Genomic DNA, 13,776 nt, shown 5'->3' on the forward strand with positions numbered 1-13,776 from the left:
AACGTTTACTTCCGCATTCCAAAACCCAGAGTGTGAAAAAGGTCTATAAAACCTCGTGACTGACCATTTGACTCAATTTAGAAAGGCACGTGATTATTCTTCTCTAAAACTAGGATGTGAGTTTTAAAAAAAGCAGCACAGCTGCAAGCGAAACAGCAAACTAATATTTCTGGGACATTATACTGAGATGAAGGATTCTATGCAGATAATCTTTCATGTTTGGATTCTGGGGTTACTTGTTCCTGATAGCGCTCATGGAAAGCAAGTGTGGCCAGTGCCTTACAAGTAAGCTGCAGTTTTCAAGATGCCTTACGTCCAGATCTCGTATCTCTAAGTAAATAATTGGGAGAACAGTAAAAGACCACTAGAATAAAAAATAACAGAATTCATAAATATACATGATATGCTTGAAGTGATACGTGACAATAAAGCATTCGCTGATAAACGAGTTTAATATTTGAATATGGATATATTTAAAAATGTTACAATCAAACTTTAATAACATTCACATTTATTTGATTCTATTTTAACTAATGATTTAGCTAAGTGTTAATAATCTTTTAGGAGGCGCACATAAACTACTTCACATATTTTATTGGAGTCTGTAAGATATCATTTACAAATACTTCTAAGGTAGAGGTTATGCTCATGAAAATGAATTACATTATGTGATGTAATTACATTATGCGACGTTAGCCAGGTTAGGCAGACGTTGTGAAGTTTTGGCTCATTACTGGACGCCAAAGGGAATTTCAAGGCAAGTCAGTCCACTCTGCGACTTCTTTGGAACGTTCCTGTGCAGCTATTTTCTATGAAGACAAGCGGAATAAAAGTACAGTTCCTATCTACTTGAATAGGGAAAGATCGAAATCTTCAAAACTGTTGGTCAAGATTACGATCAAAGAACATATTTTAAGTCAACAGTAAAGTCTGACAACAACAATTGTATCATAAATTGTGCTTCTTTAGCTCAGATCACATTGAAAAGCGCTATTTTTCAGGCACGTCCAGCTAATGCGCATGTGCGTTCTTGAGTTGACTGACAGGTGATGTCTGTATCTAAAAGGTGATTGGCTCTTTAACCTGTAATACGAACTTCATTTTCTACCCCCGCCATATTGGGCGTTCCAGTTTCTCCCATTCATTTAAACACCAGTGATCTGTCTTTGGCTAAACAGTCTTTGCTGGACGCTCCCAACTTTTGCAGTACAAATAATATTCACTCATTTTGGCTTAATTTCACATTAATGTAGCATATTACACAATAGTAGGGCTCCTGATAAAAAATAAATAAATAAAAAAAAATGACTTAGGAGCCATTGGCTCAGCTGAAACATTAAGGAGCCAAATGGCTGTTTTTAGTCACCAAATCACAGAATTGCTCGATTTAGATTGCTGTTCAGAAACGAGATAGAAAGCCAAAGAAAAGGAAGTCAGCTGATAACCCATTAATCAAAGGTTTAATAAACAGTATATATAGCTGAGAAGATAAGTTTGCATTCCCTTTTGTCTCATAAATGTTCACACCCCTTTCAGAATTTATACAAATATTTATTTTTAGCTTTCGTTTATAACTTAATTACCCCATGAAGTGGCTTGACGAACACCATTTTCTTTCCTGTGTTGACCGATTTTGTGTGTGTGTGTGTTGGACATCAAAGGGCTCCTCCCTTTTTTTTTTTAAAGTAGCCAATGAACTTTAGTTTAATCACAGCCATGCACCATAATTATTCGGTGGTATTTGGGGGAGGGACATTCTCGTCCTAGTAAGCATTTTTATTGGACAAAAATCTGTATACACCTCTGAGTGCAGGATGAGTCATCAATATTTTTGGTCTGTTTTCCCTGAAGAGAAAGACTGTATATTTCAAATGTACATATCTGCTAGACCAGTTAATTTTGATTTCATGAGGTCTTTAAGTGAACAGTGCGATGCAACAATTCTAGGTTTTTATAATCAAAAAAGCTGTCAAGACGGCAAGCATGACACAGTTGCACCCAAATAAGTTTTAACATGTGCTCAGGTAATTTGTACTTGAATGAAGTGCGTCTGCTGTAGAGCCCTCATATTACAGTTTCTTGCATGGATTTCTAGGAGACTTGACAGACGTCCAGGTGTGGATCCATACTGCCAGCCTTTATACCCATTCTGCCCCACTGGAGATCCAGATGGTCGGATACCCTACATGAGAGACTATGACATCATCTCTGTGTTCAGACTGCAGACTCCCGTGTGGGAATTCAAATATGGCGACATCTTGGGAAAGTTTGTAAGTGCACCTATTGAATAACATGCCTCTATCCTGAATGGTGTATTTGATTTTGTCTAATCAAGAGTTTTGCACTGTTCAGCATATCATGCATGATGCCATTGGCTTTGGAAGTGCAGACACTGGAAGAAACTTCACTGTGGAGTGGTATGAGCTGTTTCAACTGGGGAATTGCACTTTTCCACATGAAAGAGAGGAGATGAGCGCTCCATTCTGGTGTAACCAGGGAGCCGCATGCTTCTTTGAGGGCATAGATGACATGCACTGGAAACAGAACGGTACTCTGGAGAAAATAGGAGAGATTTCAGGTAAAACAAGGTGCTCTTTGTAAGCTTGTTATACTTGCTATGTGCAATTTGCGTATTCACAAAATACAATCTATAACTCATCAGTTGTACTGGTGATTCAGGGTGCAACAATCATGAGGGTTATGAGGGCCAGTAGCTGTGATTTTTAATTGCTCTGCACATTTTCAAATTCACAATTAAATAAATGATTAATTTTAAAAATATATTTATATTTTTCCTTAACATTATATTTGTTTTTCTTAAAAACAAAAAAACAAAACAAAACTGTACAATAAATAAATGTAAAGGAATATACCGAGTTCAATATATGTAAAGCTCAATCGACAACATTTGTGGCATAATGTTGAATGCCACAAAAATTCATTTGGACTCGTCCCTCCTTTTCTTTAAAAAACAGCGAAAGAAAATCCATGTCTTATTATAAAAGTCAGGTACTGTATGCATCTCTTACTCTTAAGATTCATCTTTGAACATTGGATGTTGTCTATTGATTATTTCTGAGTTTGGTTAATTAATTATTGGCATAATCCATGATTACCTGACAAATAAATTTGAACTTAATTCTATTCTGACTATATTGGCTTTAGTAGATTACGTTAGTTAGTCCATGTTACCGCAAATCTGCGATCAGGGTTAGTACATACTAAGATTCAGCATTTGATGGATAATAAAAATACCCCTTAAAACCTGTGTGTGGTAGTAATCATTCTGAATAGTATTAGTACTTTACCTCTGGCTAAAGATCAGAACTGACGGGTTTTTGAATGTGGGATCCTTGTTCACGGCTGTAACGAGACCCTAAGTGACAGGATTCCGAAGGAACAAGTACAGTTTAAAGTACAGAATTAACTAGAATATTCAAGTATCCAAATCGAGATAAAATCTCAATTAATGATCAGTAATAATTGGAATCTCAACCTAAATTCAAGGTCTAATACAACTGGAGTCAGATCAAATGAATGATGGAGTCAGATCTGATCGAAACTAAACCAAATAGTTTAGACTGCAAAAACTACACGTGCCCGAAAAGACGAACGCGCAGCAACCTTCACCGCTACTGGACACCGCCATTTGAACCAATGGAGTGGCTCTTGCAACACTAATCCGTTTAAGTTTGATAACTCAGTTTTCAGTTTCCTAATGTCATTTCCTAATGTTTTCTAAAGTATCTAGTAATGAAGAGTGTTTTCGAAATGCTGTAATTTTGGTTGAGGAAAACGCCCATCCAGTGTGATTAAGACACGAAAACGAAGCAAAATCAAAGTGTTCTCTTTCATTTAGGCTTCATGCTGTCTCTCTCATATATTTTTATTTTATTAGGTGAGATGTTTAATGAGATGGCTCATTGGGTTCAGGAGGACAACGAAACTGGTGTTTATTACGAGACTTGGACTGTGAAGTCGGACCCTGGAGCCAACGCCACAACATGGTTTGAATCCTACGATTGTTCTCAGTTTGTGCACCGGACGTATAAGAAATTAACAGAGCTAGGTGCTCTGCTGTTCAGCAAAACTCAAACGAATTACACAAAGATCTATCTGTACAGCGGAGAGCCTATCTATTTGGGAGATGAAGCCATTTTTACAGATTCTTCTACGAAAGATCTCGCCGCAGATATCAAGAAGTTCTATCACTCGTTTCGCCCTCACCAATCAGTATTGAAAGTCATTTTGAGTCTGTTTGAAGCTTATGAAAAGATGGTCCTGGAGAAGACCTTCTATTTGTACTACAACTTTGAATATTGGAAACTACCAATGAAATATCCCTACTTCAGAATAACCTATGAGGAGATTCCTTTGCCCTAATGACCATAGTCTTTGCTGCTAAATAATGTCAGTTTTTAATTTTTCTATTTCCATTTTGTATGTTGGCAGTTGTCACTACCTATATGGTAATTAACTATGTTTACTAAAAATATTGCAAAAAAACTTTGGAATATTTCTCAAAATATAATCTTGTAATGTTTTTTCCAGTGTTGAATTTTGATGTAAATATGTAAAACATTCACACGAAAACTGCACAGATGTTTAGATCGCTCTTTATTTAAACAACAGATAATGTTATAATCATGTTTTTATGACAAAAGAAATATGGTACTTCCAAATTTGCAACACAAGCAATTTGCTCAATTGCTAAGGAAAACATCAGCACTTGCTTTGCTGCTACTCTGTTTGTACAGACTGCAGTTTTCTGATCTTAATTTTAATGGTTTTGTGTTAACGTTCTACAGCACCCAAAAAATGTCAGGTTAGGTTATTTTAATGATAAACCTCTAATGATAGAATATGTTCCACTTCTGGGCTATCGCTTCCTTTTTTGTAATAATTTACCATAATGAATGCTGCTTTATTTAGGTGCTTTAACAATTTCCAAAAGTTAATACATGTCGACTTTAATTCTGGATGAGTTAAAAATTAAAGTTAAATGTCACTCGATTACATGTCATTAACTTTTAGTATAATTTTTATAGGCATATAAATCAACAAGAAGCATGACCCAAAGTTAAACCATCAATATAAGCTGATTAATAAAAAAACATATCAATAAATTACACTGATCAAATCTAATTACAAGAGTACAAAAATCCATCTAGGAACTATTCCCACTCATATATGAAAGAGGTCAGCACAGAAACACTTCAAACCTCGACAGAGGGTGCAAGAGATATTAGTATTTCTATTTATATCAAACACACAGCATTTTATATACAGACACATGTGACTTCCTTCTTAAAGGAAAACTTTTGAACTGCTTCACTCCAATACTTAATCATATTGAACTGAAATAAAGGGGCGGGTTTGAATGCAGGCAGTTTAACATATGTTGTACGTTAGCTTGCAACTATGCAAGCATTGGATGCATATCAACAAATTCATTATATCGTTGTATCCTGTTTAGTTCATCATGTCTGCAAAGCCAATTCTCACAACTTTCTTTATGCAATCAAATAGAAACCAGTCAACAATTCATTGCATTCTTAAAAGTGATTTGCAATTTCTTTCCCCACTCGAGGACAAAAGCGTAATGTTAACCAAACCCTGATCCTTTCATTTCATTCCAGTCTGACCTACTCAAACATACCCAACAAGATTTCTAAAATATGCTATTTTATGTTATTCAGCATCCCCATTTCCTTGCTACACCAAAATAAGAGTGATCGTTTCCTTTCTACTCGCTTAACCACCAGAAAGAAATATTTAGATGTGGTATATATAAGGTGCATATTATTCACCATACAAAATGTATTTTTTTTGTACAAAAGCACAGTAATAACAAATATATTTAGTTATACAAATGTTTTAATCACATTATAAAATAGTTCATCATCTACATAAACCAAGTTCATAGCTACACAACAAAGATTGTTGCCAAACCAAATTTGCTTTGCACACTTATGATTTTGGTGATCTTACCATTCATCACACAAGCAAGGCCACTAATTAGTGAGGGAAAGCCACTCTCTCACTCTCACTAAAGGTTTATGGCTTTTCATGCTACTAGAGGGAGCTGTTTAGAAATTCCAACTGAGATCCACCTTAGCAATATGATGAACTACACAAAATGTGATTAATTTGTGATCTGAATGTGAAATACCATCTTAAAGTTTAATGCAATGCAGTTTTGCTCTAATGTGAAAATGATTAATTTGCTTAATCCACATGTAAATGCATTGAACTATGTGATCCACATCTGTGGTTTTGACAGCACAACGTTTAGCCATTGAACACACCCTGATGTAAACCGCTACATTGTAATGTAATAGTGAATTATGTAGAGATAGATGAGCATCAACAAGGACAAAGAGTCCATTAAAAATCTGAATTTAAATATATGAGCGATGACTATCTGCTTTAACTCTCGACTATAACCTCAACTAATAAAACAGTTTTCTGCTTTCGCTCAAAACTGAACTTGTTTTTCCTCTTGGATTAGTATTATTATTATTTATACATACAGTATATACATGGCATGGCTTGTACAGCTTTCATCTGCTTAGTTTCATGACGAAAAATTCCAATGGAGGACTCTTAAAAAAAAAAAAAAAAAATGGAAAAAGGGTGAATTTCATGATATCGGTGAAGTAGACGGCTGAGTCATATTTCACCTTAAAATGTATATTTGCAATTTTTTTGACATTTTGATGACAAATAAAATGTCTCATTACCATCCTGCAAAAATCTAATTCTTTACTGTAATGTGAATTAAATAAAAAAAAACTATTTTGTATTTAAAATTGTTAAAAATTGCCTTTTTTTTAAAAAATCAGTTTCAATTATTTTATAACAGTACATTATCGTAAAATAAATTATACTATTACAGCAATGAGATATCACTGAGAAAAATGGAAATTACAAACAAAAAAATCATACTTTAAGAAAATTTGTGGGGGAAAATGTGCATAATTGTCATAATGCCCAAGTTCTTAAGAGTCCTAAAATTGGCTTCCTTTTCTTTAAGCAAAATATAATATCTTATTTCATTCTAAAATCAAAAGAAAATATGTTTTTGTGAGATTCGCCCAAATGTAAATTTGCACCAACCTGCCAATGATACAATACTCCACAGTCATTACAACAAGATGTAAATTCCTTAACAACTCAAATCTATATACAAAGTCAACAATAACTGTGAAACATGTCAAAGAGACCACACACAAAAAGCCATTTAGTCCACACTGACAAAGCTAATTTCAAAGATCCTTTGAAATAGCCAATGTGTATTTCACCACGTAGGCATCATATCTGGAAACCAAACACGCCCCAAGTGCTTGGACACCTCCCAGTGGATATCATCCACGCTGTATTTGTGGTCTGGGATAAGCACCTCCTCCATGATAGAAAGCTGAGAGAGGCGACGGCCGCACATCCTCACAAACTCCACGAAAGCGCTGCAGGACACCTCGCACTCGCCCAGTCCGATGGCCGACAGGTTCTGGCAGCGCTCAGCGATACGAATCAGCTCCTCATCCAATGGACGAAGACCGTTGGCACACACCACCAGCTCCACCAGTCGTGGACAGTTCATGCCGACGCGGCCGAGCACATCTTTACTGACGGATCGGCCAAAGTAGAGGTGTGTGACGGGAATCTCGTCACGAAAGAAGGGCCCGAACTCATCTTCATACAGGAAGAAGTACATGACCAGGTTGAACTTGGGTGAATGCCGCACCATGGCATCCCAGCTACTCTTCTTTATGGTGTGAAACTGTTGACCAGGGTTCTCGCTCACCACATCGATACGGAGGTGCTCAAGGTGCACATGTTTCTCTGAGGAGAGTGCCAGGAGGAGTTCATCACTCAGTAGGTGGTAGTTGAGAGCCAGTTCTCTCAGACCATGACACTGATCAGCTACACACAGAATACCTGGAACGACAGAAGCGTCATGGGTTCCACCATCTTAAATCACAACTAAGACTACAAATATAGAGCTTTTTTTTGTCTCATTTGTTGGATCATATTTCAGGTATGCATCTGACAACTGAAACCTGAACAGAATTCATTATAGAATGGCAAACTAAAACCATGTTAAATATTGATTTGTCAAATTATTGAAAAATCCACAGGGAACAATGGCAACATAACGAAATCAGGGAATGATTTGTTACATTTTACATTATTTTATCATCACACTAATAGTTCAATAGAGCATTGAGACGAATGTTTTAATAGTGTCTCAATTTTTTCTACTAAAGTTTAAATCAGAGTTGGTCAGTTTGATTCATTTCTGTGAATAAGTTCAAAGGGTCCGTTTCAATTAATCCAAAATTCTGATCCAACTTTTTGTTTGCAAAAACCCCTCCCATAACAAAAATTGGATGTAGGCAAAAACTGCTCTTTATTACTTATTAGTCTTGTAATATTGGAAAATATAAATTAAAATGGTTAAATATTCATAATAGAAAGCTCCGCAAAACATGCCTTTATTTTTTTAGTTTGTGTTTACAACTAACATTTTGAATTACCATTTTAAGCCATTTCAGACCAACTACATAAATTAGAAATATATCAAATATTATCAAAAGGCTGAATTTTAATAATTTTTTTTTTTTTTTTAGCTGTATCAACCAGCCATAGTACACAGACAATCTCACACACACCCACACACACACACACAGTAAATTAGCACATCCATCTGAAAGAGTTACAGAGAAGAGCATGGCATCAGCCATACTGTGGCATTGAGTTCTTTTCATAAAAAAAAACCACACATACATTATATATATATATATAATATATAATCTGTTGATTTAATGTGTTAATTTAGTGTAATTAATTACATAAAAAAATAATGCGTTAACAAAATTGTACGCAATTAATTATGACCCCAATGCGTACATAAATTCCATCATAAGCAATGTTTCGAAGCAATTCAAGCTTGACGTGGCAGTAAGGGGCAGTCCACGCTTCAGCTGTTCAGGCAACACACCTCGTCAAACCAACGAGAGCAACAGGCAGTATACAGCCTTCCACAGATGCACTTTTGACCTCGAAGACAGCTAGACCGAGCACAACAGAATGCATCTTGAGACGTTTTTTAACGATTAAAAATATATTTATCTTGACACAGGATTTCAAAAACACAGCGTTCATAACTAGAGATGCTGAAAACTAGTGAAACGAGATGCCGTCAAAGTGAGATGCTCCAAAACCGTCCATCTGATGCATGAGGGCATCGACTACTAATTAAAAATAGCTCAGAGGGAAGTAGGCTAACAATAGGGTTATGTTTAATGATATGTAAATAAAGAAAGTTTGACTTTTAAGCCACTTTTTGTATTGTAGAAATGCTTAAATTCTCTGCAGCAACAGTATATGTATATAATGTAATTATTTAAATTATCTGAATTATAAATGTAATATAATAAATATTATAATTATTTTATATTATAAACTATATTATCTTTATTTGGAGGCCTTTCTCAGTCATTATTTAAATATGCGATAAATTCAATAAATTAATCGGCTCAACATTTATCGTTGTTTTCCCTCTAGAGTTTCTTGTTGTAATCGCAAAAGTCTGATGGCTTGTGAAAGTCAATATACTCTGTCAACATTTGTTGTTTTTTTAATAAAGTAAACACAAAGGAAATGAGTCTTAACCGACTTGATTCTTTTAATGTGTCACTAGGCCTACAAAACCTCACTGGTTTGATGATAATAATGCCAGTAGGTCTGTCACTGGCTACAAATGTGTTGGGACGGTCAACTGCACATCAGTAAGATCACAGCACATCTCAAATCTTGCAACAGATGCATTCTACGTCCTCTTGTCCTTCCGGGTTCGTTCTTTCAAGGTAGCTTGACAAGACTGGTCTTTATAAGAATGCAAGTCCATTCTCTGTGTCCTTTGCATTGAGAAACACCCCAAGTGTCATGACCAGGCATGATCATACTTTGCTGATTTGGAGTAGATGAACTTGGTTTGGTAAAACAAGCTCACTCAGCGCTGTGGTCTGAAGCATGACCTACTCTGTGATAATTTCCCAATATATCTCTATTGATATTCTCTATATTATCCTAGAAACACAACCCATTACATGACAATACATTCCAGCAGTGGTTCAGGAAGTCATACCTGCAGGAGAAACGTGTGGACAGCTGCTCATCTTTAATAGCTTGAGTGTGTCACTGTTATTTGCCACCAGAACTTTGAGTGAAGGATCATCCACTGGCGTGTCATCAATCTTCAGAGACGAAAGAGACTTGGAGTTGAAAAACACCACCGTCAGTGCAGAGATGAAGTGGGACTGAAGGGAGTAAGGAGGAGAGAAGAGAAAAAAGGTATGGTCAGGAAACAAGCCACTGCACTGATCAACACATGTCAAATTTAAAGTATGTTTACACACCTTTGGTAACTGCATGAAACTTGGTCGTGCAGTGGAGATGAGCCCAAGGGTCTTCAGTGAACAGTTCACCAGTTGAGATAAGATATCGCACGCAGCCTCTGCTGATTCTGTACTGCTGTCCACCTGTATACACACAAACATTCAGCATTAATTCAAGAGATGCACCATTACACATTTGTCAGTTGTCAGGATCACATGAAAAACAGTTGTGACTCTAAAATCTGTTTTAATCTGTAGAGTTACAATAATTAACATTAAAGGGGTCATATCGTACCCGGAAGTTTAATACTTGGGGTTACAGGTTTGTTCACAATATGTGGAACATGACCCCTTGAACAGAACATGTTGCTGTTGTGTCATGCCAAATAACACCACTTAACCACTGTTACATCACTATAACACACAACTTTACACTTTAGGGGAGCATTAAGGTCAACTCGATTTATCAGTTGCAATGGTTCAAGTGGTAGTTGGGAGCAACACAATGCCCTCCAGTGACAATAAATGTCCTCACAAGCCGCTCACCTTGAAGCTGACATACTGTAAATGATTGGAGTGACGCTTTATGATTTGCTTTATAAGATCAGGATGCGTGGCCTTCAGGTAAGAGCTGGCTGGTTGATTGAGTTCAAACTCAAAGCATCTCCACAGCTCCGGCATATGGAAGGCCTGGTTCCAGCCACGGCAAACCTGCGAGGCAAAAGCGCGGTCCAGTAGAGGCAGGTACTGAAAGACGTGAAGCAGGATCTCTTGGGGGAGTCGAGCCCAGTTGGACATCAGCTCTCCAGACTCTTCAGCTGGCTGTCTGACTCTCTTGCAGGTCTCCGTCAGTCCCTCACAGGAGGAGGTACTGTCCTCCCCATCTCTACTCAACCTCCTTTTCATTCTTCAGGGTAAAAGAAAGCTGTATAGTATGAGAAATAATGTATAAACAGGCCTAGTGGAAACACACTTCATTGACCTACTGTCAGATAATTTGCTAATGAGTCATTCAGACAGAATTGATTCATTGAAAAGAAACAACTCAAAAGAACGATACTCTCATAAATCTAATATCTCTATGGCTTGTGAGCAAATTTTCCTCTAAACCTTTCTAAAGTCATTACTGGATATGGATTTTTTTTATTTTTTTTTAAGAATTTTTATTCAAAGCGATTCACTAATTAATCATTTAGAGCAATTTGTAAACCGGTTTGACCGATCAATGAAAAGTAATAACTCAAACAAACAATTCCTTTAAAATTCAAACATCACAATGGCTTGTGGGGTAATTTTCCTCTTTAGGTTTCTAAAGTAATTTGTGATTTCTTGATAGTGATTTTTTTAAATCATTTTGATTTAGAACGATTCACAAATTTTCCAAAACATTCTGTGGTAACTTGTTTTTCCATGCCATTTCCAGCCCTGGGAAACACAATTTCTAAATTCCATGACTTTTCCAGGATTTCCATGACTGTACGAACCCTGTTTTTAGTTTTCTAAAGTCATGATATGGATTTTTAAAAATCATTTTGATTCACACTGATTCGCTAATGAATCATATAGAGCATTTGTGAACCGGTTTAACCAATTCACTGAAAAAAAAAAAAGGAAAGAAAAAAATCACTCACAAATCAAACATCTTTATGGCTTGTGGTGTAATTATCCTTTTTAGGTTTCTAAAGTCATTTGTTATTCCTTGATATGGACTAACATTAAAGATTATTTTCAAGGTTAATACGTGTTAAAATTCAACAACTTGAAATGAAGCATGACCTTTAACTTTCCTCAAAACAAATAATAAACATATTCCTGCTTGGCTCAGCTTGTGTTGGCAGCAATATGCATTTTATGTAACCTACAACTGTGCGAGTTTTGAACTTAGATTGACCTGCAATCATTGATCAATGATGAAAGAGATGACATTTATAGAGAAAAACATTATCAGCCCAAATAAAGACACTGCACACATACAACTAGTCATAGAGACAGTGATCTAGTTAGACAAACTGCTGCTGCTGCTGCAAATCTACAAATTACCTGTTTTGCATGTAACAACCTCAGCTCAGCTCGCAAACAGTGAAAAACAAATACAATCCTGCTTATTCGTCTGATTGTCAGCCCGGACCCAAACCTGAAAACATCAGACCGGATGAGAGCAGACGCACTGGACGCAGATGAGCTGAATTTCTTCAGCTTTATCTCGTTTTCTCAGGAGTCTGGGAGCGTATATCTCGGCTATGTTGCTGGTTGACCTACTTCTGCTGTGCCGCGGGAGATTTCCAGAGTCCCCGCCTCCGTCCCAGCGCTGAAAATGGCGATGTTGTTGTTTTAGAGACGACGAGAATGAGCAGCACAGGGCTGCTGAGATCCAGCTCCACTTGACATACAGGTTTCTTCCCGCAGGGGCGCTCGGCGGCTCAGAAAGAGAAATCCCCCATAGAACAGCATTCAAATATCAGGATGGTTTTCTTACTAAATATATTTATACAATATAAAGTATACGCGTTTTAACCTGTTATGTCAAAATATTTAATATGTGACAAATACATGAATATACGCCCTAGAAATCTCTATAACATTATAAAATAAATGTCTTATCCAGTCATTACGAATGACTGTTATTAACCCAGTCTGAACAGCGCTGAGAGTAGGCTAAGATGGACCACTTGTATTCAAATGAATGGAAGAAATTCGAACGCCCAGTATGGCTGTAAAAGAGCCAATCACCTTTTAGATGCAGACATCGCATGTCAGTTAACTCGAGAACGCGCATGCGCACTAGCTGGACCAGCCTGAAAAACAACGTTTTTTTAGCGAGACCTGAGCGTAATAAGCACAATTTCTGATTCCATTATTGTCAGATTTAACTGCTGATTTAAAATATGTTATTTGATTGTAATCTTGACCAACCGTTTTGGAGATTTCGGTCTTTCCTCATTCAAGTAGGTTTTAGTCAAGGAGCTATTCTCTTGCTCCGCTTGAATCCATTGAAAATAGCTGCCTGGGAGCGTTCCAAAGATGACCGCCGAGTGGACTGACAACGCCCCGCCCACAAAGTGTCATGCAAATAACCATTCCATCAATATAACGCCATAACTCAAACAGTATGTATGCCAAGTCCTGCAATGTGTTGCAATAATCAAACTACTATTTCACTTTGAGATCATGTTATTTGCTAATCATAAATGATCCATGAATAGATGAAAGGAAAACACACAAGACACTTTTTGTAATGTACCTTGCTGAACAGAGAAACCGGTTTATTATTACCATTCAGCTCCATCCACAGATAATAATTCAAAGCAAATTCACATGTTGCAGTATTTTTTAAACTTTTTTACAGCAGCTGTTTATCAAACCTGAAACACTC

At 36.7% G+C, this 13,776-nt stretch overlaps 2 protein-coding genes across 5 annotated transcripts; one reads left to right on the forward strand and one right to left on the reverse strand.

The window, feature by feature from the left end:
* Positions 1-52: 52 nt before the first annotated feature.
* Positions 53-4,543, forward strand: LOC127447818 (ceroid-lipofuscinosis neuronal protein 5-like). The gene is made up of 4 exons (XM_051709895.1): positions 53-285; positions 2,096-2,270; positions 2,353-2,578; positions 3,899-4,543. The coding sequence occupies exons 1-4, from the start codon at positions 188-190 to the stop codon at positions 4,381-4,383; spliced, it is 984 nt and encodes a 327-aa protein (XP_051565855.1). The 5' UTR covers positions 53-187; the 3' UTR covers positions 4,384-4,543.
* A 57-nt stretch (positions 4,544-4,600) lies between these two features.
* LOC127447817 (F-box/LRR-repeat protein 3-like) lies at positions 4,601-13,507 on the reverse strand. Of its 4 annotated transcripts, none has more exons than XM_051709894.1 (5): positions 13,317-13,507; positions 10,950-11,310; positions 10,425-10,547; positions 10,154-10,325; positions 4,601-7,941 (listed from the first exon to the last, which is right to left on the reverse strand). In XM_051709894.1, exons 2-5 carry the CDS (start codon positions 11,307-11,309, stop codon positions 7,301-7,303), a joined length of 1,296 nt encoding a protein of 431 aa, XP_051565854.1. In that variant the 5' UTR covers position 11,310; positions 13,317-13,507; the 3' UTR covers positions 4,601-7,300. The 4 variants fall into 4 exon arrangements, with proteins under 4 accessions (XP_051565854.1, XP_051565853.1, XP_051565850.1 ...); XM_051709893.1 differs by having other exon boundaries at positions 10,950-11,328; XM_051709890.1 differs by lacking the exon at positions 13,317-13,507 and adding an exon at positions 12,444-13,283.
* Between the last annotated feature and the right edge of the window lie 269 nt (positions 13,508-13,776).

The sequence above is a fragment of the Myxocyprinus asiaticus genome, chromosome 11 (genome assembly GCF_019703515.2).
Source record: "Myxocyprinus asiaticus isolate MX2 ecotype Aquarium Trade chromosome 11, UBuf_Myxa_2, whole genome shotgun sequence".
Lineage (NCBI taxonomy): Eukaryota > Metazoa > Chordata > Actinopteri > Cypriniformes > Catostomidae > Myxocyprinus > Myxocyprinus asiaticus.

Excerpts from the sequence above, each read along its gene's own strand:
- LOC127447818 (XM_051709895.1), top strand. The coding sequence starts at position 188 with ATGAAGGATTCTATGCAGATAATCTTTCATGTTTGGATTCTGGGGTTA. Across the intron at positions 286-2,095 it reads GTGTGGCCAGTGCCTTACAA|GAGACTTGACAGACGTCCAG; the intron begins GTAAGCTGCAGT and ends ATGGATTTCTAG. Across the intron at positions 2,579-3,898 it reads GAAAATAGGAGAGATTTCAG|GTGAGATGTTTAATGAGATG; the intron begins GTAAAACAAGGT and ends TTATTTTATTAG.
- LOC127447817 (XM_051709890.1), bottom strand. Across the intron at positions 10,326-10,424 it reads GTTTCATGCAGTTACCAAAG|TCCCACTTCATCTCTGCACT; the intron begins GTGTGTAAACAT and ends TACTCCCTTCAG. Across the intron at positions 7,942-10,153 it reads TCCACACGTTTCTCCTGCAG|GTATTCTGTGTGTAGCTGAT; the intron begins GTATGACTTCCT and ends CTGTCGTTCCAG.